The sequence below is a fragment of the Dipodomys spectabilis genome, unplaced genomic scaffold (genome assembly GCF_019054845.1).
Source record: "Dipodomys spectabilis isolate Male_0828 unplaced genomic scaffold, ASM1905484v1 ptg000231l, whole genome shotgun sequence".
NCBI lineage: Eukaryota > Metazoa > Chordata > Mammalia > Rodentia > Heteromyidae > Dipodomys > Dipodomys spectabilis.
This window is the reverse complement of record NW_024870908.1, coordinates 5,992,310-6,018,272: the sequence shown is the minus strand read 5'-3', so window position 1 is coordinate 6,018,272 and position 25,963 is coordinate 5,992,310. Positions and strand designations below refer to the sequence as shown.

At 49.3% G+C, this 25,963-nt stretch overlaps 1 protein-coding gene across 3 annotated transcripts; it reads left to right on the top strand.

Moving 5' to 3' along the window:
* Window positions 1-471: 471 nt before the first annotated feature.
* Window positions 472-25,963, top strand: Ubn1 (ubinuclein 1). Of its 3 annotated transcripts, none has more exons than XM_042698301.1 (18): window positions 472-630; window positions 3,241-3,529; window positions 7,441-7,527; window positions 7,998-8,093; window positions 8,634-8,768; window positions 9,402-9,505; window positions 10,167-10,605; window positions 14,752-14,822; window positions 16,490-16,619; window positions 16,925-17,043; window positions 17,185-17,313; window positions 17,454-17,597; window positions 18,460-18,510; window positions 18,609-18,651; window positions 19,625-20,695; window positions 21,855-22,104; window positions 22,311-22,400; window positions 23,988-25,963. In XM_042698301.1, exons 2-18 carry the CDS (start codon window positions 3,281-3,283, stop codon window positions 24,035-24,037), a joined length of 3,258 nt encoding a protein of 1,085 aa, XP_042554235.1. In that variant the 5' UTR covers window positions 472-630; window positions 3,241-3,280; the 3' UTR covers window positions 24,038-25,963. The 3 variants fall into 3 exon arrangements, with proteins under 3 accessions (XP_042554235.1, XP_042554231.1, XP_042554232.1); XM_042698297.1 differs by having other exon boundaries at window positions 19,493-20,695; XM_042698298.1 differs by lacking the exon at window positions 22,311-22,400 and having other exon boundaries at window positions 19,493-20,695.

Sequence of the window (25,963 nt, the reverse complement as noted above, 5' to 3'; positions counted from 1 at the left end):
CCGCGGCGCTTCCGTTACAGCCGTTAGTCGGGCGCGGGCCCCGGGCCGTTCCCGAGCCCTGAGCACCCGCCGGCCCCCATCGCTGTCTTCGGGAGCTGCCCTGACGGACCTCGGCGCGGCCTGGAAGCCAGTTTCTGCCGGAGCTCGGGGTCCCGCGCTCGGTGGGCTCCGCTCGGCCGCAGCCCGGGAGGGCCCGCTACCTCGGGGTCCGCGCTCCGGATCCGGGACGCCTCGCTGGCCGCTGCCGCCACGGGCTTCTGAGAAGCACCTTCCTTGCTCGACGGCCGGCTCCCCAGAGCAGCGTCCGAGCCTCGGATCGGCGCCGCCAGCCCTGCCGGGGCGCTCGGTGGCCGCCCCCCTCGGCGCCGCCCGACTTGCTCCTCGGACGTGGAGTTGGCATTTCTCCGCTTCCTCCCCGGCGGGCGCGGCCGACGAGCTCTTCTCCCCCCGTTCTCCCAATCCCGGGGCGGGGACCCCCCCCCCCCCGCCATGGGCCGCCCGCCCGCCCGCAGGCAGGGCTCGGCAGCCGGCCGCTAACCGCACGGCGACCCGGGGTCCCGGTCGTCCCGACCGGCAATGAAGACCGCCGCGGGGAGACGAGTGCAGTCCGCGACGGCGCTGGGGACAAAGGTGCGTGTCGGGGTCTGGGCTCCCGGGTTAGCCCGGCGGTAGTTTTGACACTTTGAAAGAAGTTGTGACAGCCAGGAGGCTGACGTCAGCGCTCGCCGCCGTGGGGCGAGAGAGCGAGCGGGGCCGGCGCCCAAACTTTTGTAGACCAGGTAGAAGAAGCCGGGCGTTCTGCCAGAGGCCCCGTTCCCAGGTAGGGACTCCCAAGGGTCCAATTCCTCCGTGTAGTCTTAGCGCAGAAGTAACCTGGCTTTCCTTGGGTCACCTCTGTCTTGGGAGGCTGGGAGGGCTACACGCCCTTCCTCCCCCTACCCTTCCTCCCCCACCCCCGCCTCCCAGGCGTTGGGTTGGCCAAGGTTCTGGTGGTTCCTGTAGCCTGGCCTTTTGCTTTGGGGAAACAGCTTCCTTAAGGTCTGTGAATTCGTCGCAGGGACTGTCATGGAGTGTCAGGTCTACATTTAAAGACAGACTCACGGACTAAAACGTACTTAAGAGTCTGGGAAATCATTTAATAAAATTCCACACATGTTCCTAATTTAGAACTTCTAGGTTTTTTGGTGTTTTGTTTTGTTTTTAGGAATTTAGGTATGCTGTAATGATTTGGTGTACAAAAAGAAAAGCAAAACGTGAAGGGTAGCATCGTCCTTGATCTAGACGTATTCTCACTAAAGTCAGGGAGTTGACAAAAGGATGCCTTGGCGATTGTAGCCAATGCAATAAGACAAGAAACAAAAATCACCATGGCCGGGCGCAGGTGGCTCACGCCTGTAATCCTATCTACTCATGGGGCTGAGCTCTGAGGATCACAGTGCAAAGCCAGCCCAGGCAGGAAAGTCTGTGAGACTCTTATTTCCAATAAACCACTCAGAAAACCAGAAATAGTACTGTGGCTCAAGTGGTAGAGTGCTAGCCTTGAGCTGAAGAGCTCAGAGACAGCGCCCAGGCCCAGAGTGCAAGCCCTACAACCGACAAAAAAAAAATTAAAAAAAAATCACTATGATTTTTCCAGAAAAGGAAGGACTGTGGATGAAAGTACTGTGGTTTTGGAAAAAAGGAGTAAAAACCCAAGAATTCAGTGAAAGGGTTAATTACAAAATTAGTATATAGCAGAAGTGAGTTCATTTTTTTCTGTTTTATCAATAACTAGTTAGAAAGTGAGTGATTAAAAAAAATAGATGTCTCTACAGCAGCAAAATCATACATACATAAGGCTGTGCGTTGATGGCTCCCACTAACCCTACCCAGTAGGGTGAGATCTGAGGATCATAGTTCAAAGTCAGCTTAGGCTTGAGACTCATCTCCAGTTAGCCAACAGAAAACCCAAAGTGGTGTGGTGGCTCAAAGTGGTAGAGCAGTAGCCTTGGGCAAAAAGAGTAAGAGGACTATTTCTCTGTAGAACACTGAGAATAATACTAACTTCTTAAAGTTTAATCTAAAACCTTAGCTATTTTGAACACGTTTTATTCACAAATTTACAAATTTAAGACTTTGTTAAAAAATCTTAACATTAATCTTATAACATTAAATTTCTCTAAGCGATTGACTCAGTTTTTTTAAATTCGCTGAACTATTTCAACTTTAATTCTGTAAAATACTTCAGATTTTGGAGGAGGTCAACGGATAAACATAACCTATTGTCTTTTAACATTCAGAAGGGGTTTAGAATCATAATATGTTGTTATTCTAACACCTGGAACATTAAAGAGAATGATACATTAGAAAAGCACATGTTACGCTTTTAATTTGCAACGCTTAAGAAAATATAATTAGGCTGGAGATACAGCACTTGCATATAATGAACAGTCTAGACATGCCAACTGTTCAAAAATGAAGAATAATAAAGATAAGCATATTAAAATATGCCATAAAAGTTTTCAAACTAGCAGGAAAACAGTGGTTCATACCTGTAATCCTAGTTACTCAGGAAGCTGAGATCTAAGGATTGGAGTTTGAAGCCAGCCCAGGCAGTTCAGTCTGAGAGATTCGTATTTCCAGTTAACCAGCAAAAAGCCAGGACTTGAAATATGGTAGAGGCTCAAGTGGTAGGGGGTCAGCCTTGAGTGAAAAAGCCAAGCGAGAGTGTGAGGCCCTGAGTTCAAGCCCTGGCACCAAACAAACAAACAAACAAACTTTCCAAAATAGTGCAACACTGGCTAAAGAGTCTTTTTAGATGAATATCTCAGATGGCTTTCCAAAATGAACCTTAGTTCTGAGGCATTACTCTATATTGCATGCAAATCAGCAGGGAATGGAAGTTATTTAATGATTGGTGCTGAGGCAAAACTAAGTTAGAGCTTACATTCTTATTGGAAAAGGGTGTTCTATGCGTAAGAGAAATGGGAAAGGTTATACACGAAGAGTATGGTTTTCATTGGGTAATTGTTGGCTTATGACTTGAATGTGGGATTTGCAGTGATTCTCATACAGTTAAGAAACTAATTTAATATACAGAATGAATTACCTAACCAGAAAGGCAATGAATGGTAGCTAAAATAAGTTTAACAATGGATTCTTGACAATGAAATTTATTTAAACTTAAACTGTATAATTGAACAGGAAATGTTTATTTTTATCATCTTCATTTGACCTGGTCCTTCTTTTCAATATCAACAGAAGCCATGCAGTGACATCTGCTAAGACTTGTTTGGTAGCCATGTCGGAGCCCCACAGGGTCCAGTTCACCTCTCTCCCAGGTTCTCTGAATCCTGCATTTTTGAAGAAGTCTCGAAAAGAGGAAGTTGGGGGAGCAGAACAGCATCAGGACTGTGAGCCAGCTGCAGCAGCTGTTCGGATTACACTCACCCTCTTTGAGCCAGATCACAAACGCTGCCCAGAGTTCTTCTACCCTGAGCTGGTGAAGAATATACGTGGAAAGGTGAAAGGCCTTCAGCCTGGAGACAAGGTACTCTTGAATGTCCACAATTGCACTGCAGACATAACATGAAGGGGTCAGCATGTGCATGTGGGCCTTCCTAGCAGAGAAGTAAGTCTAGAGAGGCCCAGGCTGCCCAAGATCCCTCATCACAGCAAGCACAAGGCCAGCCGGTCCTGCCACTGGACATGAAGGGAGAGCATTCTTTCTAGAATCACTCTCCCACTTACACTAGAGAGAAGTGTACAGTGTTACAGCCAAGGCAATTTGAGTCTGGCTAATTAAATAAGTGAAAGAAACTGCATTTTTGTCATGCTGAAGTTGTAAATGAGACTCTTGATTGTTGCAGTGCTAGGGCTTTGCTGGGCATTTTCCTTTTCAAGGGCATTTCCCTCTGACTAGCAGGACAGACAAGAAGGGACTTACTGCCCATCTCTTGGAAATAATTTTTAGTACTTTTCTTTCTCTATGGGTGGAAACTTGCTTCTGCCTCTCCCCCTGCCCCCCCAATCACTTGTAACTTTTCAGTTTGGTTTCTTAAATGATTTCCTTGGCAGATTTGTTTTGCCAACCACTAAGAAGTTCATATTAAATCCAGTAGTGCTAAGCACTGGTGGGATTTCTTAGTAATCTCAACCAGTCAAGTTATATGTGGTCATTGTAGAAAAATTAGAGGATACAGATTAACACAAGCTTTTAAATCACCTATTTATATTATGTACTGAAATGGCACATATATGATAGTCCTTATGAGTAGATAATATAACCACTTGTTTTGTTTTTTGAAAGGCAGTAGTTCTAGAGTCTGTTTGTTTTTGTTTTTGTTTTTTTTTGGGTCCGGTCGTGGAGCCTGAACTCTGGGCCTGGGTGCTGTCCCTCAGCTCTTCAGCTCAAGGCTAGTGTTCTACCACCTGAGCCACGGCGCCACTTCTGGCTTTTTTTCTTTTTGCTTATGTGGTGCTGAGGAATCGAACCCAGGGCCTCAGGCATGCAAGGCAAGCACTCTACCACTGAGCCACCTCCCCAGCCCAAGAGTCTGAACTTAAGGTTTCAGACTTGCTAGACAGGTACTCTACTATGGGAGGGTCTTCAGCTCTTTTTGGTGTAGTTATATGGAGGTAGCATTTTGCCCTTTGTCTGGGCTGGCTTGGCCCATGGTCCTATTTATGCTTCTTGTGTAGTTTGGGATGTCAGATACACACTACTGCACCTAACTTTTTCTGTTGTGAATGGTCGGGGGGTCTCATGAATTTTTTTTGCCTGGGCTGGTCTCAAACACAATCCTACTGACCTCAGCCTTCTGAGTAGCTAGGATTATAGGTGAGAGCAATTGTAGCTGGCTTTATTTTAAAGGTGGTGGATTTCAGTTCTCAATTATGGGAGGGTAGAATAAAAGAGGATTTTGTGTGTCTATGTGGTACTGGTGCATGGCAGCCACTCTACCATTTGAACCATGCATATATCCCTTTTTTCTTATTTTTGAGATAGGGTCTTATTTTTGCCAAGGCTGGCCTGGAGGGGTGTGTGCGTGTATGCAGGGACTGGGGTTTGGACTCAGGGCCTCACATTGGTCCTTTTTTCCCTTCAAAGCTGATGTTCTACCACTTGAGTCACACCTTCACTGCCAGCTTTTTGCTAGAGATAAGAGTTTCAGATTTATTTTCCCAGCTGGGCAAATAAATTGAACTGCGATCCTTAGATCCCACCCTTCTGAGTAGTTAGGACTACAAGTGTGAGCCATCAGTGGCCAGCCCACAGTTGCCTACATATGCTTCCTGTGTAGCTGGGGTGACAGGTACACATAACCATGCACGATTTTTATTAGGTGAGATTGGGTCTCTTGTATTTTTTGGCCCCAGCTCTCCTGCAGTCTATCTCATGAGCTACTATGCCCTGCTTTTTCTTTTTCTTTGCTTCCCCCTCCCCCCCCCCCCCCCGCGCTTTCCTCCCCCCCACTTCCCGGTCCTATGGCCTAAACTGTAGGCCTGGGCACTGTCCCTGGGTTTCTTTTGCTCTGTAGCCCAGGCTGGCCTGTATTTCCCAGTCCTTCTGTCTCAACTTCCTAAGTTCTGGGATTATGCCTGGCCCAGGAGTGTTTTGTTTTCAAACAAGCATCCAGTCATTATAGGTTTTGGTGTACTTTGAAATCTTTTGCACAGCTTATGAGATATGCTTTTATTATTAGTCTTATAAAAGGCTCTTATTGACAGATGCAGGTGGCTCACTCTTTTTTTTTCTTTTTTTTTTTTTTTTTTTATTGTGAGACTACCATACAGAGGAGTTAAAGTTACATGGGCAGTGGCTCACTCTAGTAAGAGATCTAAGATCTAATAGATTTAAGGATTGTGGTTTGAAGCCAGCTGGGACAGAAAAGTCCCTGAGACAGTTTTCTCCAGTTAACCACCAAAAAACTGCAATTAGAGCCTTAGCTCAAGTGGTAGAGCACCAGTCTTCAGTGAAAAAAAAAGTAAGCACACAGGCCCCGAGTTCGAGTCCTAGTACTGGCACATACGTGTGCACACACATACAGTCTTAAGATTCTTTGTACAAGAAGCTTAAAGTCTAACTCTGGAAAATTTACTTGAGCAAGAATAAGATTATATAATAATAACAAGCTTTAGGATCCTAAATACTTCATGAAAATATTTGGAAGTATTGAGATTAGAGGACAAGAGAGGAGGATGGGCCATTGAAGTTCAGCTTCCAAAAATAGGAATTGTATGAACCTGGGTTTGACTTTGACAAATGCAATTAAGACCAGTTTTCTAAACAGGAAGGCAGAACATTTGTCAAGAACTTGTACAACATTTACCTCTGAGCCACTAACCATGTTATAAGTCAGGCTGTGGATCCCTTCTTCGAATGTTCTCAAGTGCATGAGGAGATTATTGAGTTAGTAACAATATAGAACACAGATCTGTAGACATTGAGCATCCTACCTTTTATTTTCTATTTATTTATTTTTGCCAGTCATGGGGCCTGAACTCTGGGCCTGGACGCTGTCCCTCAGCTCTTCATCTCAAGGCTAACGCTCTACCACTTGAGCCATAGCATCACTTCCAGCTTTTTTTTTTCTGCTTATGTGGTGCTGAGGAATCGAACCCAGGGCCTCATGCATGCAAGGCAAGCGCTCTACCACTGAGCCACCTTCCCAATCACCCACCTTTTATTTTCTGTGAAGGCCCATAGTTTCTAGTGCTGTGATAGCCTATTATAGGCATTTGACCAAGTTTTGTTGAATTTTATGAATTGGAATTTTACTTTTAAAACAATTAAGATAAATCTTTGCCGAAAAAATGGCTTTTATTATGGACTTTGTAGGTGCCAAGTCGTCGGTGAGTGTTCTGTGAGCAGGACTATGGAACTTTTCTAGTGTGGGTTATACTGGGGTGTGAACCCCAAACCTTCTGTTTGCTATGCAGGTGCTGTATGGCTTGAGCTGTTTTCTCATCTATTGATTTATTTACTTATTTATTTATTTTGCTTTTAGTTTTTAGTTATTTTTTAAATATATTTTTATTGTAAAGATACTGTACAGAGGGGTTACCATTACATGAGCAAGGTAATGAGTCCATTTCCTATCATTGTTACACCCTCCTTTGTTTTTCCCCTACCATCCCTTTCCTCCCCAGCATCCCCTCCCCCCCTTCAATTATTTTTTTAAAGTAGGATCTTCTTGTACCTGGGCTACCATGGGCTATAATTCTCTTACCTGTACTTCCCTCCTCAGTCACATGCTACTACTACTACTTTTATTTGTTAAGATAGGTGGGGTAGGAGGGTCTCACTGACTTTTTCTAGACTAGGCATTCTTTTTATACTTCAGTTCTCCTGATCTCCACCTCTTGAGTAGCTGGGATTAAAGGCTTTAGCCATCGTGCCTGGTCTAGGATTATGATAACCTTTTGTGACTTAATTTTTATGAAACTATCTTTTTACAGAAAAAAGATCTCTCAGATCCTTTCAATGATGAAGAAAAGGAAAGGCACAAAGTGGAAGCTCTGGCACGGAAATTTGAAGAAAAATACGTAAGATTTTTTCTCTTGGGCAACAACACAACTTCATTAGGTGGGAGAAGTCTCCAGACATTTACATATGCCTCTGGTGGATTATCATGTAATCAACTCTGGTTTGGAAAGAAGCATAGTTCTCAGAGAAAACAGCATGCAGTTGTTTGAATATGTTAAGGTACAACAATCTTGCATGGCAGCGGCAAGTAAGGTAAAGGGGCAAATGAACTGGGCCTGCAACCAGCTTTAAAGGAAGTGTTTGGTATAAAGCATAAGAAGGCAATTTATTCTGCTGCCATTTTATGCAAATACAAATCTGGCCTATTTTCAAAGGTCTTTAGGGAAGGAGGTTTTGGGGTTTATCTGTAACTGTGTGATTGGTCCAGTGTTTTACAGCAGTTAACCAATAGCTGATGTAGCTCGCTCAATACAATATTTAATTCTGTGTACTTATCAAGAAGCAACTGACTCCTGATTTCAAATTTCAGGGTGGAAAGAAACGTAGAAAAGACAGAATACAGGATTTGATTGATATGGGGTATGGTTACGATGAATCGGATTCCTTCATCGACAACTCTGAAGCGGTGAGTACTTAATGAAAATTCCCTATCAGAACTACTGCACCTGGTTCCTGTGAACAGTGGCCGGGACATGGGAGAGAGGGGGGACAAGGCAGCTTGTCTTCCCAGCATGAGCAGCAGTTTGACAGAGGTCAACTCTGTCTGCCTTGTCGTTGGCACATCTCTGATTGGTGGGAGGATTTCCTAATAAATACATGTGCTGAAGAGTGACAGAACCATAATCATATCTTTTTATCTTCTTTTTTTTGCCGAGCCCGAGGCCTGAACTGTGTCCTGGGTGCTGTCCTTGAGCCTCTTTGTGCTCAAGGCTGATGTTTTACTACTTGAGCCACAACACCACTTCCATCTTTTTCTGAGTAGTTTATTGGAGATAAGAGTCTTCTCATGGACTTTACTGCCTGGACTGGCTTTGAACTGTAATCTTCAGATCTCAGCTTCCTGAGTGGCTAGGATTATCGGTGCTCAGCAGTCACATCTTTTGAGAAGCACTTGGTATCTTTGGACCATAGAATCAGAGCTGATGTTTTTGTTTTCACCCTTCAGTATGATGAGCTCGTTCCCGCTTCTTTGACCACCAAGTATGGAGGATTTTACATTAACTCCGGAACCCTGCAGTTTAGACAAGCATCTGAATCGGAGGATGACTTTATTAAAGAAAAGAAGAAAAAATCCCCAAAGGTTAGACAATGCTTGCTCTTGAATTTCAGAAATGCTCCTTTTGGTGTGACCCTATGAGGTCAGTAGGTGACTCTTGAGACTGTGTCACTTCTTGGAATGGCTCAAGAAACTAGTGGAAAAGCAGAACTGTGCCAAGGTGATATGATAATGGGTGCTGGTCAGCCTTCAATGTGTCCACGTCATAGGACACCCCAGCAGCGCAGCAGGGTTCTGTCTTGAGGTGGTCTCAAACTGGGGAGGAGAGCTGCCAGGGCGTGTGTCTTACCCTTGCTGGCCCTCTGTAGACATGGAGAGCTGTGACCCACTGAGAACCAGGTAGCCCTAGGTTGAACCTACTTAACACTACCTGTAGTTTAACATGAGAGGTAGAGCCCTCATCCAGTCCATCCAAAAGAGGCAAGGTTCCAGGTTCAGAGTGGCCACCGTGGTCTCCATCCCTGGGTGTTTCCAGGAAGACATTGTTGGTGGGAATGCTGTGGGTTTGTGGTCTAGGCAGAGCTCGGAGAAGCTTTTTGTTCATGGATGTGAGCCAGGTCTCAGGAGGTGCCCTGGGCGGGGCAAGGCCAGTGCGTGTGGTGCACTTGCTCCCTGACTCAGGGAGCCGCGTAACTGTGCCTTGTCTTTAATTCTCAGAAGCGGAAGTTGAAGGAAGGTGGTGAGAAGATAAAGAAGAAGAAAAAAGATGACACTTATGACAAGGAGAAGAAATCGAAAAAGTCCAAGTTTTCCAAAGCCGGGTGAGAGGCAGCAGCTTTTCGCTAGGATTAAGTCTGACCCGTGAGGGCAGGACACCCGGGAGCTGACTCGGCCTCCCCCCCAGCTTCAGAAGTACCAGCAGGGCCGGGCCCTCACACTCGCTCTCACCTCCCACAGGGCCCGATGGGCATAGGCCGCCGCTGTCATCTCTGTTCCCCTGTCAGTGTTGGCAGCTATTTCTGTCACTGTGGCTGCCGATGTTCCTTGCTCTCTCAGGGGCTTCTCTGGCCCAGTTCTGCTTCTGTGTCTGTGTCTGCCCTTGTCTTCTGTGGTCATGCCTCCTCACTCCAGTCTCCCCCTAGCTGCCTCAAGTTGCTGCTGTTCTCTGCTGCTCCTGCTCTCTTCTTGAACACCTTGCTTGCCCTTTCCCTTTTTTGCAACCTTTTATTTCAGCCTGGCAGTGGTTCTTAAAAACTCATCGGATATTTAGCTTATGTGACACTGTATCGCTAACCTGTATTCACTCTCAAGCTTTGGTCCAGCAAGAACGATCTCCATATGCCAAGAGGAGGGAGGAGAGATAACAGGGTGGACTGACTGAGGCTCACCTGGAGACTTTGCCCTGGGAGCAGGGGTGAAGGCCTTTTGAGTAGCTTGTGGAGGGCCCTGTAGTCAGAGTAACGATTTCGCTCTTGCTTGCAGCTTCACAGCCCTCAATGCCAGTAAGGAAAAGAAGAAGAAGAAGTATTCTGGGGCGTTAAGTGTTAAAGAGATGCTGAAGAAATTTCAGAAGGAGAAGGAAGCTCAGAAGAAGAGGGAGGAGGAGCATAAGCCTGTAGCTGTATCTTCGTCAGAAGCTCACAGTCTGCGGGAACTGGAGAGTGCCTCTGACCCATTGCTCTCACTCTTTGGCTCCACTTCTGATAATGACTTGCTCCAAGCCGCCAGCGCCATGGACTCACTGACTGACTTGGACTTGGAGCATCTGCTCAGTGAGTCTCCAGAAGGAAGCCCCTTCCAAGATGTGGATGATGGAAGTGATTCCCTGGGGGTGGGGCTGGAGCAGGAATTCAGGCAGCCCTCCTCCCTCCCCGAAGGCCTGCCCGTGCCCCTGGAAAAGCGCGTTAAGGAGCTGGCTCAGGTATGGTGACACGGTCTGGCTGGGCTTTCCTGCGAGCACTTGGGGCAGCTTGGCTTTGGTTCTGCACTGCATGGAGCTTGATGCCCAGAGAAACTCTTAGTGAGTTGGCAGTGAAAGTACAAACTCTTTCCAGGCTCTCCTTTTTGCCTGAGTAAGGAAGCAACTTTGATTTTTAGGCCTTTTTGGTTCTTTCACTTTGGGAAAATATATTTTTCTTGGGGCAATATTATTCTCTTTCTATTTTCTGCCTATCAGTTTCTTTCCCATTCAGTGTCGTTCCTTTTGGGCACTAGATAAACACTGATGTTGGCAGCAACACAGCTGAGGCAGAGTCATCTTGGCATTCTTGTGAAGATTTTGGGGGGCCACTGAAGTGTGAAAACATGAAAGTGGCCATAGAGCGTGTATATTGGCTGCCCCTGGGTTTCTGTTGCTCCCTGTGCTGGGTGCGGTTAATAATGGTGGTGATCACAGCAGTGACCACATGGTGACAAACAGGAGCGTTGAGCTTAGCAGCTGGAGTGCTGTCCAGGCCCGTCAGCAGGAGCAGCTGCCTCTAGTGCAGGGCACTGGGCTGCCTTCCTCTGGTGTCCTGGCATTGATCCCTCGGCACCAAGAACCATCAGTTCTGTGATCTAGTACTAACTAGGAGCTTAGTATACTTTGCTAGTTATGATACCATTACCTTTTAAAGAACAACTTATACACTATGATTTGTACTGCATCTCCAGTGGCATTTATACTCAAAAGCTGCAAGTTTTGAACCAATGATTCTCCTAGGCTTTTCAGAATCACTGTTAGGTCTAATAACATGTATGCTTCAGGACAGGGTGAAATGTCAACCACTGCTACAGATGATTTTCTCACTTTTAGAGGAAACTTGAGCACGGCATATAGAAGAGATAAAACATACTATTCAATCTCTAGCTCATCCTTGTTAATTTATGTGCAGTGGTAAGCGTGAGTATTCATTTGAATGTAATGAATTTAAGTGAATTGTCCCATGTCAGGGATTCATAATATAGTTTTATATGATGTTGAGGTAAGAAGGAGTTGAATTTGGCATGCTTGGTCTGTATTTTCTCCCAGAGTTCATGTTTAAAAAAATTACCCCTTGTTCTTTCCAACCCTCTTATTTGTAATCAAATTGTTTTATACCCTCTAAAAATCTTGTTAGTTATGTTAAGTACTATGATAGTAGTAGATAGAGAAAAGTCAAAGCAGAATTCTTGGGTTTGTTGGCATTTGCCCATGTTGTGTTCTGTCTAGCGTGGTCACTTAACACTCTGTTTCATTTTCTGGGGAAAGACGGAGATGTGTGTAGCAGGAATGCAGTACAGTACCACAGCCTGAATGACATTGAGCTATGTGTGAGAAGGCCTCCCTGGGTGGGTGTGCTTTTGGCAAGTTGCCCCACCTGAGTGACTGCCTTTGCCTGTGACAGATGGCATTGAAGATCCCTAGACAAGGTGGGCCAGGGTCCTAGTGGGGTGCTGACCACTGGAGAGGTCAATGTTCTGTGTTGAAGATAGTGTTTACGTGGGAAGTTGACACCAGCTGGTGCTGCTCCATGAGTGGTAACATTAAGAAACTGGAAAGCAGCGTGGGGAACACCTCATCCCAGTAGTCCAAAGACAGTTTTAGTTTACCTTTGTGTTCATGTTTCTATGCAGCTGTGGCTATAGTTGTGATTGTTTCCTTTTTTCTAAATAAATACTATAAATTCCTCACTATTTTTAATGGCTGCATTAACAAAAAGGCGGATTTTAGAAAATTACTTCATGCCACTCCAAGGTCCTCCTCAGATGCTTTGTTCCTGCTGGGCCTCTGTACTGGGGGCCCCTGTGGCCCGTCCACAGGTTTGTGATGCTCTGGACCTCCAGGCTCTGTTGAGAAGGTGTTGGGAAAGGTCTTCTCAGGGAAGAATGCCTTGTACACCAAAAGTTGCATTTAATCCGCAAAGCCATGAGTAGATATTTGTACCCTTAAAAAGGAGTCTTGTCTTGGATCTTGAAATGGACATTGCTTGTTAAAATTAAACTCGATATATAGAAGTTTATCATCAGCCATGTTATGTATTTCTCACTCTCCTTCATTTTCTATAGAGGTCATATGTATCATGCACTCAGGGAGAGTGCTCAGGCCCTTTTTTTGGTCGTTTGTGGGGTTTGAATTCAGGTCACTGTCTCTGAGCTTTGCCCAAGGCTAGCACTCTACCACTTGAAGCCACATCTCCACTTCCAGTTTTTACGTGGTTAATTGTAGGTAAAGAGTCTCACCGACTTTCCTGCTCAGGCTGGCTTTGCACTGTGATCCTCAGATTTTTAGGCTCCTGAGTAGCTAGGATTGCAGGTATGAGCCATGGACACTTGGCTAATTCCAGTATCTTTAAAGCACAAAGTGTAATTCCAGATGCTTCTGAAATGTGAGAAGTTATACATGCTTGCCCCTCCCTTCTTCCTTCCCTCCTTCCCTCCTCTCCCTCTTCCTTGTCACGCCTCTCATATGTGGCCACTGGGCCATCCTCAAGCCCAAGCAGCTTCAGAAGCTTGAGATGTGCGTATCTTCTGCAAGTTGATTGTGGTTGACTGGCATTAAGCTTTTCTTTCTTCAGTGTGCCTTCTTAGGGTGATACCTGGCTATTTGTTGAATCACTCATGTGCTGACATTTATTAAGGACCTTTTACACAATAGGCAGTTATTGACAAGTAAGTGTTCTTTGCTATGTGAATAGACAGTCGATTGAACAAAGGACTATAGGTTAATAGCAGAAAGAAATACACTGTGCTATGATGTTTCCATGTCCCAGCCAGATTTAAGGAGGCCAAAGAGAAGCTGTCCATGTTGGGGGTTGGGGGGCAGGGATTGTAGTACTAGACCGGAAACTTCACTCATGGCAGGCTTACCCCTGTAATCTAGCTACTCAGGAGGCTGAGCTAGGAGGATCCTGGTTCAGGGCCAGCTCAAGAAGGGAAGTCCATGAGAGTCTTATCTCCAATTAACCAGCAAAAACCCAGAAGTAGAGCTGTGGTTCAAGTGATAGAGCACCAGCTGTAAGCAAGAGCATAAGGTCCTGAGTTCAAACCCCATTACCAGCATCAAAAATTTAAAAAAAAGATCACTTCCTCCTAAACAGTCATCTTTTCCCCCCTGTTTGCCAACACTATTACATTTCAAGTCTGACTTCAGGAGTTTTATTTTGCCTAAAGCCTTCAGACGAGCAACTCTAGTTTATTAGGTCAGTGGTCTCAACCCTCTTTGCACATGAGAGACGCTTACATATAAAGATCTCTGATGTCTGAACACTTTGAAAGAACACTCATTCCTGAGTGGTTTTATTTGTTTGTTTTTGCCAGTCCTGGGGCTTGAACTCTGGGCCTGAGCTTCTTTTGCTCAAGGCTAGCACTCTGCCACTTGAGCCACAGCACCACTTTTGGCTTTTTCTGTGTATGTAGTACTGAGGAATGGAACCCATGGCTTCATGCATGCTAGGAAGCACTCTACCACTGAGCCACCTTCCCAGCCCCTCATTCCTGGGTCTTGTCCTCAGAGAGCCTGGTTTAATGGACCGGGTGGGGAATGTTGCCTCAGTAGCTTTCCATAAGCTGTGAGACCACAGACTGAGGCAGTTGGTGGACTCTGCTGCTGGGGACCAGTCAGGGCTCTCCAGAATGTTGGCTGAGCAGGAAGCTATGGGGTTCTAGCCATCTGGATAGGAGAGTTTGTGCGATACCCTAAGTAGATCATGAACTTTCCAAGGATGATAATGCTGAAGCTGCATAAAAAGCCTTTTAAGTCTTGTAGAAAGTTGAAAGTTGTTGAAAGTTGTTCATTGTTTTTCTGCTCTCCGTGAATGGAAGTCCCAGCTCATGGTACAGTGAATAGTTTGGACGTGGGCTGGGCAGCCGATGCACCTGGCCTCTGCCTCAGGATGCTTGAGGGTCCTTGTGTAGCTTGCTGTTGTGTGACTGCTACTGATGTCCTGGGGTTGCTCAGTCCACACATGCAGCCTTCTATGGGAACTGAGGAGAAGTCAGCATTTATCGACAGGTGCTCTTACGGCATCAGGATGCGTGGGCCTGCGGGTGAGCGGGAGGGACGCGTGGGGAAGGGCACTAACGGCTGTTACTGTCCGCTGTGAACCAGGCTGCCAGAGCTGCTGAGGGAGAGAGCAGACAGAAGTTCTTCACCCAGGATATGAATGGCATCCTGCTGGAGTGAGTATCCTACTTGTTTGCATCTGCTGTTCCCAGCCTGGGGGAGCAGAGTTGACTCTGTCCAGGAGGTTGTGTGGCGGCCTGGTGGGCTCAAGCCTGCTCTGCCTTGGGGTGCTCATCAGAATCTCCTGCGTGTTCTCTTATTCTCACTTCCTCCGATGCCAGCGCACCTCACTCCTCCCATCACACTTCTCCCATAGACCGTCCCCCCAGGCCCTGCAGTACTACCTGGGAATCTCAACTGGATTCCTCTGCCCAGTCCCCCTGCTTGTGTTATTTATATAGCTGGAGTGTGTGGTTCATAGCTAGGTGCCTTGCATACAAAAGGCCAGTTGTCCAGACATAAGAATGTTTTTAACAAATGGTCTTGCCTTAGCCAGGATGGATTGGACACTTGGGTCAGGTAGCATGTTATTACCAAGGCACCTACGCTTAGGATAGAAGAGAGATTTATGTCATCAAGGAACCCACTTGGGAATGTCAAATAAGACAGCTCAGGCATTAAAGAGGGAGTTTTCTGCTTATCCAGCTGCGGAACCTGGAGGGGTAAGAATTTCCCTCTGGAGGGGTAAGAGTTTCCCTCTGGAGGGGTAAGAGTTTCCCTCTGGAGGGGTAAGAGTTTCCCTCTGGAGGGGTAAGAGTTTCCCTCATCTCCTAGTCATGTAGAACCGGGAACTGATGAAAAGAAACACTGTTGGGAAATATTTCCTGCTGTCCTCGAGAAGTTTATGACTTTCCACTCTGAGACTTTTTGGGGGAGGAAAGGGGTAGTCAGCTGTGGGACTTCATTCAACTCAGGACCTGGGTGCTGTCCCTGAGCTCTTTGCTCTATGCTAGTGCTCCCCATAGCTCCACTTCTGGTTTTCTGGTGGTCAATTGGAAATGAGTCTCACAGACTTTCCTGCCTGAGCTGGCTTCGAAGTGCTATCCTCAGATCTCAGCCTCCTGAGTAGTTAGGATTACAAGGCCTGAGTCACTGGCATTTTGGCTCACTTTGAAACTTTTATGTTTACATAAGATTTCCTACTCAGAGCCTTTTCTCTTAGCCTGTTTTTTGTTACGTGTGTGTGTGTGTGTGTGTGTGTGTGTGTGTGTGTGTGTGCGTGTGCGTGTGTGCGTGTGCGTGCACACGTGCGCTCCTGTCCCGGGACTTGAAGTCAGAGCTTGGACATGGTCTCTGAACTGGTTACTCTAGGCTAGTGCTCTACCACTTGAGCCACAGCTCCACTTCTAGCTTTTTGGTAATTTATTGGAGACAACAGTCACATGGACTGTCCTATCCCAAGCTAGCTTTGAACTGCGGTCCTCACATCTCAGCCTCCTGAGTAGCTAGGATTACAAGTACAAGCCACCAGTGCCCATAGTAGGCTCTGGTTTTTTGTTTGTTTGTTTTTTGTTAGTCATAGGGCTTCAACTCAGGGCCTGGGCGCTGTCCCTCAGCTCTTCACTTCAAGGATAGTGTTCTACCACTTGAGCCACAGTGCCACTTCTGGCTTTTTTCTTTTTGCTTATATGGTACTGAGGAATCGAACCCAGGGCCTCATGCATGCAAGACAAGCGCTCTACCACTGAGCCACCTTCCCAGTCCATCCCTGAGCTTTTTTGCTCAAAGCTCAACCACTTTGAGCCACAGTGCAGGCCATTGACAACTCTCTTCTGTTCTTCAGCATAGAGGTGCAAACTCGGGAGCTGAGTAGCCAAACCCGTTCTGGGGTATATGCCTACCTTGCCTCGTTCCTGCCCTGCAGCAAGGATGCTCTGCTCAAACGTGCCCGCAAACTTCACCTCTGTGAGCAGGTGGGTAGCTTCATCGCCCAGCTGAGGGCTGTCTGCGTCTGCATAGGGGCCACCCCTGCTGCTGAGCTGCCTCCCTTTGATTACCCTTGGCTTGTGTCCTTGGGGTGAGAGTGATATGTGAGCCAGGCATTAAAGAGGGAGTTTTCTGCTTATCCAGCTGCAGAACCTGGAGGGGTAAGAATTTCCCTCATCTCCTAGTCACATAGAACTGGGAACTGATAAAAAGAAACACTGTTGGGAAATATTTCCTGCTGTCCTCAAGAAGTTTATGACTTTATTACTGTGTCCTGTGCTGTTCTCTGCAGGGCGGGCGTCTGAAGGAGCCTCTCCAGAAGCTCAAGGAAGCCATTGGCAGGGCAATGCCTGAGCAAGTGGCCAAGTACCAAGATGAATGCCAGGCTCACACGCAAGCCAAGGTGGCCAAGTACGTATCTTCAGCTCTTGCTCATCCTGACCCCCCTGGCCCGTCCCTTCTCCTCTCCTCACACCCTTTCACCCTGTGTGGGAAATGGGAAAGGGTGGATGGGAAGACTTCAGGGCTGATTTGCTTTTGTTCCCTCTGTAGGATGCTAGAAGAAGAGAAAGACAAGGAGCAGAGGGAACGGATTTGTTCAGATGAAGAAGAAGATGAAGAAAAGGGGGGCAGGAGGATAATGGGGCCCCGGAAGAAATTCCAGTGGAATGATGAAATCAGGTGCGCCCAGTTTGGAAGCAGGCCTCCTTGGAGGCTTTCTGGGGCCAGTGCCCGAGCATGTCCTTGTGTAGCCAGTGATGTTCGTGGGGCTGCTGCAGGCAGCATGAGTAGCAAGTGTCTGACTTCCACCTACTCCTCAGGGAGCTGCTGTGCCAAGTGGTGAGGATCAAGCTGGAGAGCCATGATCTGGAGAGGAACAAGGCCCAGGCTTGGGAGGACTGTGTGAAGGCATTTCTGGATGCCGAGGTCAAGCCTCTGTGGCCTAAAGGCTGGATGCAGGCCAGGTGAGAGCCAGCGTGCTGAGGAGAGCCAGGGCAGGCAGCCCGTCAGACAGCCTCCGTAAAGGTCCAGTAATGTAAAGCTGGACCAACGAGTCACTGTCGAGTTGACTCAAGGCAGATGTCACCTGAGTAAATGGGCAACATCCTGGGAGCTATGAGGGTCTCCTCGCCGCAGGGAAGTTTTCTCCTCCTCGATCTTTGTACTACTTCAGTTTGAGATTGGCCTTTCACTGTTCTCCTGTGTGTATTTTGCTGTTTTGGTGTCATGGCTCCTACTTGGGCCTGAGAGGTGGATATTACTCATGGTCCTGAGAAGTTTCATTTGCAAGTAGCAGGGCTGACGGCTTACTGGATCTCTGTGGCGGCCTTCTTTCCAGAAGTGACAGGTGTCATTTTCCACAGCAATGACATACACAATAATGACCAGCTAGAGCTGGTCTCCATTGAGCTTAAGCTTGATTTGTTTATGATTTGGACACATCAGACAGCATTAGGATTTGCTCTTCTCTGCTTATAGGTTGGACTGGTACAAAAAAAAATTATGCTTGAGTTTGGAATGACACATTGTGGGCCACTCTGTTTTCTCCTTAGGCGGGCTGGGCGTGGCAACCAAGAAAGTGCTGCTGCCTTAGGGTGGCTGCAAGAGGCCTGGCCAAGCCACAGCGTTTTCTCAGTGAAGCTTCCATAGCCTCCTGGCTTTGGGGTGGCTGCTGGAGCCTCTTTAGACCCTCATAGAGTTGGGCTTACCACTTAAACAGGCTTAATTAGGAATAGCCACTGTGTACTGGGGCTTCCATGAAAGGTCTAGAAGCAGACTTGTGGTGTCCAGGGGCAGATGCAATGCCCAGAATTCTGTTCCTTTCAGGACTCTGTTTAAGGAGAGTCGACGAGGCCATGGACACTTGACGTCGATCTTGTGAGTGTGTCGGTGTTTGCACCTCGGGGGACACGTTTGTTTTTGTCTCCTTATGTGACTCTCTGCTGAACCTTTTCTGTGTTCATTCCTTTGAACAGGGCCAAGAAGAAAGTAATAGCCCCTTCTAAAGTCAAGGTGAAGGTGAGTCAGCTGCTGGCCCCACGCTAGCTTTCCTCTCCTCCTAGTAGAGCAGCTCACTGAGCCTGGGGAACAGCTATTCAAATGGCACTCGAACTTGCACTGGGTACTTAACCCCCTAGCCTCACTCAGTTCTCCACAACCTTGCCCCTGTGGTCCCACTGCTGGTCAGCTGTGAATCTGGGTCAGCCGGCCAAGGCCGGGGGGTGGGGAGGGCTTGAAGCTGTGCAGGCCGTGCCCCGTGGTAGTCCTCTTAGGAGGAGGCACTTCTGGCTAAGTGCAGGAAGTGCACAGATAGGAAAGCTACCTTAGAGGATGTGAGCCCCTCTCACAGAGGACATAGAGGACATTGCCAGTTGCCAAGATTTTACCATTTCTTAGGCGTTGTGATTCTCTTAGCCCAAGCTAAAGGGACCTCAAGAATCAGAGTATAAGTCAGTCATTATTCTTGAGTCCCTATCCAACTTCTCCAGTGTCTGAGAGATACAGGGATGACAGGACAGATCCAGGGACCAAGATGGGCACTGAGAAAAGTCAAAGAGGAAAGAAAAGAAAGCTGGTTTTCGGCAGTTCTCAGGTTGGGCATGTATGCTTTCAGAAGCAGAGCAAAGCTCTCCTGTGGATGTGTTAGCAACAAAGCATGCGGGGGTAGATGCGGCACTGGCCAGCCATGTCCCCTCCGGACAGCACTGAGAGGGAAGGCGGGCAGCACACCTGCCCTCGTCCACCCCATGCTTTGTCATCACACAGAAAGGCGCAGATCTTTGCAGCGCAAGTCATTCCTCGCAGTAGGCCAGTGCTGCCACCTTTGGACAGTTCTAAGCAGTATTTCTGCTCTCTTTAGGACTCATCCACTAAGCCTGATAAAAAAGTTTCCGTCCCATCAGCACAGATTGGCGGCTCTGCCGCTTTGCCCTCGGAACACCAGGGGGGAGGCCTGAGCATTGGGGCTGCTAGTAGAGAGCTCCCATTGCAGGTGTCTGGTGGCCTTGTTGACCCTGCTCCTGTCCATCTGGAGGACTCATTGGATGAAGACTTGGCTCGGAATCCCACCGCCTCCGTGGAAGCTGCGGCCAAGGAGCTGGCCGTGCTCAGTGGCAGAGCATCTGGAGGCTCGGAGCTCACACTGCCAGCGCCCTCCAGAGCGCCGGCAGACAGAGGCTCCGCTGCTCTGTGCATGGAAGAGAAAAGGAACTTCGTGAAGTCCAGCCCTTCCACACCCTCCCCTGCCAGCACACTGCAGTCGCCGCTTAACTTTCTGGCTGAGCAGGCTCTAGCACTCGGACAGTCCTCTCAGGAGAAAAAGCCAGAGAGTTCTGGCTACAAAGAGTTGTCCTGCCAGCCTCCGCTCAGCAAGGGCCTGCCTGACGCACACCAGGCCAAAGCCAAACACCACAGCCTGCCACGGACGTCTCATGGATCCCAGACAGCAGCTCCCGCGCCCAGCCCCCAGCTCAAAGTCTTTCATGCAGGCTCTCAGCCACAGAAAAGCTTCACTCCGCCAGCGCCATTTGTCAACAAGCTCCAGGGCCCCAAGGCCGCCTCCCCACAGTGCCACCGCTCTCTGCTGCAGCTGGTGAAGACGGCGGCCAAAGGCCAGGGCTTCCACCCCCCCACACCGGCCTCCTCGAGCGGCAGCGCTCATAAGAGCCCGGCCTCATCCTCCACTGCCCTGAGCCACGCAGTGAAACCGCACCCAGCCATGTCAGCAGGGCCGTCATACAAGAATAACCCCTTCTCCAGCTCTGTCTCCAAACACGGGGCGTCTTCTGGCAGTTCTTCCTCTGGAGCAGGGACCACGCAGGGCTCCGGATCCGGGAGCCTGCTCCCCGGCATGCAATCCCCTTCCACAGGGCAGCCTGCCAACCGGCCCATCCCCGGCTCAGCAGTGAAGAAGCCGCCTGTGTCCCAGAAGCTGACCCTGGTGGCCCCTCCCGGTGGCCCAAACGGGGATTCCAGTGGTGGGACCCAGGGAGTGGCAAAGTTACTGACCTCGTCCCTGAAGCCCGCTGCGGTTAGTAGCGTGACATCGTCTACCTCCCTGCCAGTGAGTATCTCGGGGATCAGCCGAGAGTGAGTACGCTGGGCCTCCGTGGGCTAGGAGTGTGGTAAGGAACTGAAGGTCAGGGGGACAGTGAGCTCAGTGAAGAGAGGAGGACCAGGCTCCTGCTCAGTCTCATCAAGATAGCCTGACATCTCCTCTGGAGGTGAGTAGAGCCAAAATCCAGAGAGCACCAGGCTTGTAGGGGCTGCGAGGTGAGAGCCTGCCCTCCATGGTCCCTTGACCTGTGCATTCCTCCGTGCCGAGGAAGTGCCGTGTCACCTGTCAGGTGGCCCTGTGGAAGGAAGCGTTTCGCCCCGGGAGCACCGGTCTTCTGAGAGCAGGGCAGGCAGGCAGCTCTGATCGACTTTGGAGAACTCTGTAGGTCAAAGGTGGCTGACTGACAAGAGTCCAGCAGCTAACGCATACTACCTAGGAGTAAAGAAGTTTGGGTCTGATACAGAAATCCCAGTATTCAGGAGACCTGAGGCAGAGTGATCAAGGTTCAAGGCCAGCGTGGGCAAAGTCAGCTTGGGACACTATCTGAAAAGCAAAATGCAAGAGGTCTGGGAGCATGGCTCATGTGGTAGAGCACCTGCCTAACAAGCATGAAGCCCTAAGTTCAGTCCTCAGTACCACAGAAAAAGAGTTTGGATGCCAATTGGGGGAATGGGCGAGGTGTTTTTTTGTTTTTGTTTGTTGTTTTTTCCAGACTATACACAGAACTGTAGACAGGTCTGGCCTAAGGGTCAGACCACCCTGTGAAGTATGCACATTTGTTTCTAGGTGTTTTTCCTGGAGGGGAATGTATTTGCTACATGTATTTCTATGATAAATACATACAGAAATGTGAGGCGTGTGTATATGTTCTTGATGTTTATAAACATGTAGACACACACGCTCACATTGCATCATGGATATCCATGAAATACTGTTTTCTTCCTTCAAAAAGGAGGTGTATTTAGTATCTACTCATCCTGGAACCATTCCAAGCCAGTTCTTACACACTGCCCTTATTCCCTTTTTAGGGGGTAGAGGTGGGGGTGGCTACAGGGTAGGAGGGTGCTTTCCCAGGGGCGTTAGATGTGTGTGTCCCCATCTTGTATGTGATCAGGTGTGGTGTGAGTCGACCAGGGTTCTGACCGCTTGGCTCTTTCCTCCCCAGAAAGGAACAGGTGGGGCTGTGCTGCTGACCAGCTCCTCTCCCTTAAACCTGCTGTCTTCATCCTACAAGTCCAGCAGCCCCAAGTTGCCGGGGGCCATGAACTCTAGTTCACTGGGGATCATAACCCCCGTCCCATTCCCGGTGCACATGCTCTCCTTCAGTGCGGACTCCTCTGCCAAAGCAGGGGTCTCCAAAGATGCCATTGTCACCGGCCCAGCCCCTGGGACCTTCCACCATGGCCTCAGCCACAGTAAGTGCGTGTCTCCTGTCTCCTCCCTGTGTGGTGTGCCGTGGGTCCTGTGTGCGTGGCCACGGGGAGCTTCTTGGGGAGTCGCCGCCTCTGGGTGTGGTCTCGGCCTAGCTGCTCGTTCTCTGGGCTCTGATCTTCGGAAGCTGCCTTTCCATCCCGTCTTCAATGTGTGTGTTTTGTTCTTCTCTCCCTCCTGTTTCTCTCAGGTCTTCTGGCTGGCTTGCATTCCAGCCCGCCCCACGCAGCGCCTCTCCCACACGCTGCTGTGTCCACCCATGTCCCGCAGAGTCTGCCAGGTAATCACCAGACGGGCAGCGTGCCACACGCTCTCTGCACCATTCCCTCCATCTTTTGGTGCTGCCTGCTGCTGGGGCTGTCAGTGTCTGCCTCACTGTTTTGTCCTTGTCTTGCTTTGTCCTTTTGAGACTCAGGCTTCACAGTCTCTTCTACTTAAGAGTTTCCCTGGCACCTGCTTGGGAGAGCCACTGGGTCAGACGTGGCCTATACAGAAAGTTATGGGGCCTGAGCACTGAGGCAGAGGTGCTTTGGCCTTTAGCATTACTTTTCCATTTTAGTTTAAAAGAAGGAAGGAAGGGAAGCTGGGTACTGGTGACTCATGCCTGTAATCCTAGCTACTCAAAAGGCTAAGATCTGAAGACGTGGTTTGAAGCCTGCCCAGATGGGAAAATCTGTGACTCTGATTTCCCAATTAACCACCTAAAAGTTGCAATGGAGCTGTGGCACAAGTGGTAGAATGCTAGCCTGAGCACAGGAGCTCAGGGACAGCATCCCGCCTGGAGTTCAAGCCCTAGGACCAGCACCCAAAAGGAAGGGTACTAGCTCATGCCTGTAGCATGGCTCTTCTGTAAGCCAAAGGAGAGCACAAGGCCCTGAGTCCAAAAGCGGAGTTGAGCTTAGTGAAGCCCTGTGGGTTTGGTGTGCAGCAAGATGAGCTTCCTGCCGGCCTGCTCCTCATCTGCCCCAGTCTGCTGTGGGTCTCTGCACCCCAAACTGAGGCCTGAGCCTCCCTAATGAATGCAAGAAGCCATCTCTGTGCAAGGATGGTTCACTGAGCTGCAGATGGAAATGCGGCTGCTTGGAGAGCAGTGGCAGGCATGGGCTTCCCGTGGACGGTGCTGCCACGGGAGCTAAGGGTAGGGCAGCTGCAGAGCTTGCCTGGGCACGGGCTGTGCTGGGTGAATGGGAGACGGCCTGCCCCTGCTTGCTCTGAGGAACAGAGGAACAAAAGGAAAAGGTTGCTTTCTTGGTCTGTTTTTCTGTTTTTTTCCTTGGGTAATTATCAAGCATTCAGAAGGGCTGCGGATGTGGCTCATCTATGGGAACGCCTTTGTCTAGCATGAGCAAGACCCTGGGTTCCGTCTCCAGCACTGGAATGTAAAATGAAGCATTCAGACCTGTACTAAAACAGGTGTCCGTGAGCAAGCTTTGTCTTCGCGCACGCTGTGCACCGACTCCAGCTACAGGAGCCCCAGGGATGGCTCCCTGCAGTGACTCATGCTGCTTTGCTCGCCTCTCACCCCGTGACCCAGTCCATTACTGCTTTCGTAACTCTCCCTCCAATGCCGGGGGTCTCCTGATGGCAGGAGAATGCTCGTAGCTTCACTGAGTTCCACGTGATCATCATCCTTGCCACAGTGGTGGCCTGAGACGGAAGCGGCCCCGCTCAGACTGCAGGCTGCTGCTCCGTGGATGGAGTGTGCTGCCGGCTGTGCGTCTCAGTGCACTCAGCCGGAGGCAGGCGTGTGGCTTAGGCCTGAGGACGTCTGCTGTCCGGATGTCCCCCTAGAGTTTTGGCTGTTCTGCTCTAAGGGAAGTGAGGCTCCTGAAAGACTCGTGTTCTGTTCTTGCTTACTCTTTTCCAGATGCCTCTCAGCTTCATGGGAAAGGACCTGGAGTACCACGGAAATTGTGACAGCGTCAGATGACAGGCTCACCTGATGCCTCTAGAGGGAAGCCCAACACACAGGTCTCAGATGATGGACACCTGCCACACTCGTCCTGCCTGCTGGTTTTCCTCTGGAGCAGATGTGGCTTCCGAGTGGAGCTCCTTAGCACTTGTATGCGCCTCCCACTAAGCACTTACCGCCCTGGTGCTCCGGGCCTCTGTGGCTGGGTGGCGATGGAGGGGCAGTTTGGCGCCTGGGGGAGGGGGTGCGAGGCTGTCGTAGGAAGCCCCTTGTTTATGAGCTCCACTGGCAAAGCAGTTGGCACAGCCGTTTTAGTTCTGTGGTGTCCTGACATTTGGTCCGAGAGCCTCACAGCACCTTACTGGTCAAAGGCTCATGGCCACAGGAGCATCTCATCCTCAGGCTGTGTGCTCGGAAGGACAAGACCTGGGCCAGAGCCACACACGGGAGACCTTATCTCCCTGAAAAATACTCCCGAACGTCCAGGGTGTGCTCACCAGGGGCCGGCTCTCCTCTGAACGTGACAGTGAAGGTCTCAGAGAGAAGACAGCTATGGGCTCAGTTTTCATCCTTACCATTGAACGCATTGGATAGAACGGGGCTGCCCTTCACACACCACATTACAGGAAGACATAATCCCAGTGCCTTTATGGTGGAGCAGAATTTGACAACACAGGTCCATTCAGCCCAAGTGGATCTGACTTGAAGACCTTTTTAAAAGATAATGTCTGTTTTGCAGTTTTATTTCATTGAGGTTTTATGGTTGCACAGCCTATAGCCTGTGTTGTCCTGACTCAAAGGTTGTCTGGGTCCGCAGATCCCAGGTCCCGGCTGAGCCAGGGCTTCCTGTTTTATTTTTCCAGAGTTGGTGCAGGTGGACTGCAGATCCCAAAGCCTTTTGTGTGAGGGCGGAAGGATTCTGCGTCACGGATAGACATTCCGGTTGTCTTTGTAGAAATCCTTCAGCAGAGCTGCAGGGCAGCCTCTGAAGCGTCTGCCAGGTAGAGCAGGCCTGGAAGTGCAGCGCTCTCCAGGCGGCGGTTTTGGTGTTGACTCGGAGGGTGCGCAGACTAGCGGGAGCGTGGGAGAGAGGCGAGGACAGTGACCGCCAAGTGCCCATCACCAGGCTGGCCACGCTTCCCCCGGTAGCCATTTCACACGGGCGTCCTAAGTCTGTGCCACACGGTGGGTCTGGCTGGTCCAGCCAGGCGGTGTGAGACTGGAGAGCACTGGGCACCGCAGCAGCACGTGTGGGGACACATGGACGCGCTGACGCTCAGTCTCCCTCCCCGCCCCTCCTGGAAGCAAGACCTCTGTCAGCTGTTTGGCCTGGCCTCCGCCCTGACCCCTTTTGTAGAAGAACCAATCTGTTTCACATTGGGTCACGTGGATTCCTTAACCCTTTATTATATATATTTTTTGCAACTTGGATCTCCAGTTTGTTTACAGAATAGTCTTAGGTAGTAGCAAAAGAGCCAAAGAAGAGATTTGTATAGCCGAGCTCCAAGCCGAGCCGAGGCCATCAGCAAAGGCTCCTCTGCCCGAGACCACCGGGCCCTGCCCCCGTCGGTGCTCCCTCCTCTAGTGCCAGAGTGTGCAGCTGGAGCAGGATGCCCTCGTCCTTAGGAATCTAGTGATGCCTCTTGCCTCAGGGAAATGTTTCTTTGATGGGGAGTTTGAGATTTCCTTTTCTTGTTTATGCTTTATTTGTGGTAACGAGCGAATGGGTGACGTGAACAGCCACAGCAAGGCAGGTCTGCCGGCAGCTGCAGCCCAGGCGGCCGACTCAGAGCACTTAGTGGGTGTGGCTGTGTCTTGGGTGTGAGAGGGGCTGTGGCTTTTGTGCAGCGACTATGTTGGTGTTAGGGGGTGGTATGGAAATTGTTAATCTTGTATAAAGCAATTCAATAAATTGTTTCAAGGTTTCCAAA

What these genes read in the sequence shown, in the direction of transcription:
- Ubn1 (XM_042698297.1), top strand. Translation starts at nt 3,281, where the DNA reads ATGTCGGAGCCCCACAGGGTCCAGTTCACCTCTCTCCCAGGTTCTCTG. An exon ending in GCGTTAAGGAGCTGGCTCAG is followed by an intron (nt 10,606 to 14,751) that starts GTATGGTGACAC and finishes GCTGTGAACCAG; the next exon opens with GCTGCCAGAGCTGCTGAGGG. An exon ending in CCACCATGGCCTCAGCCACA is followed by an intron (nt 22,105 to 22,310) that starts GTAAGTGCGTGT and finishes TGTTTCTCTCAG; the next exon opens with GTCTTCTGGCTGGCTTGCAT.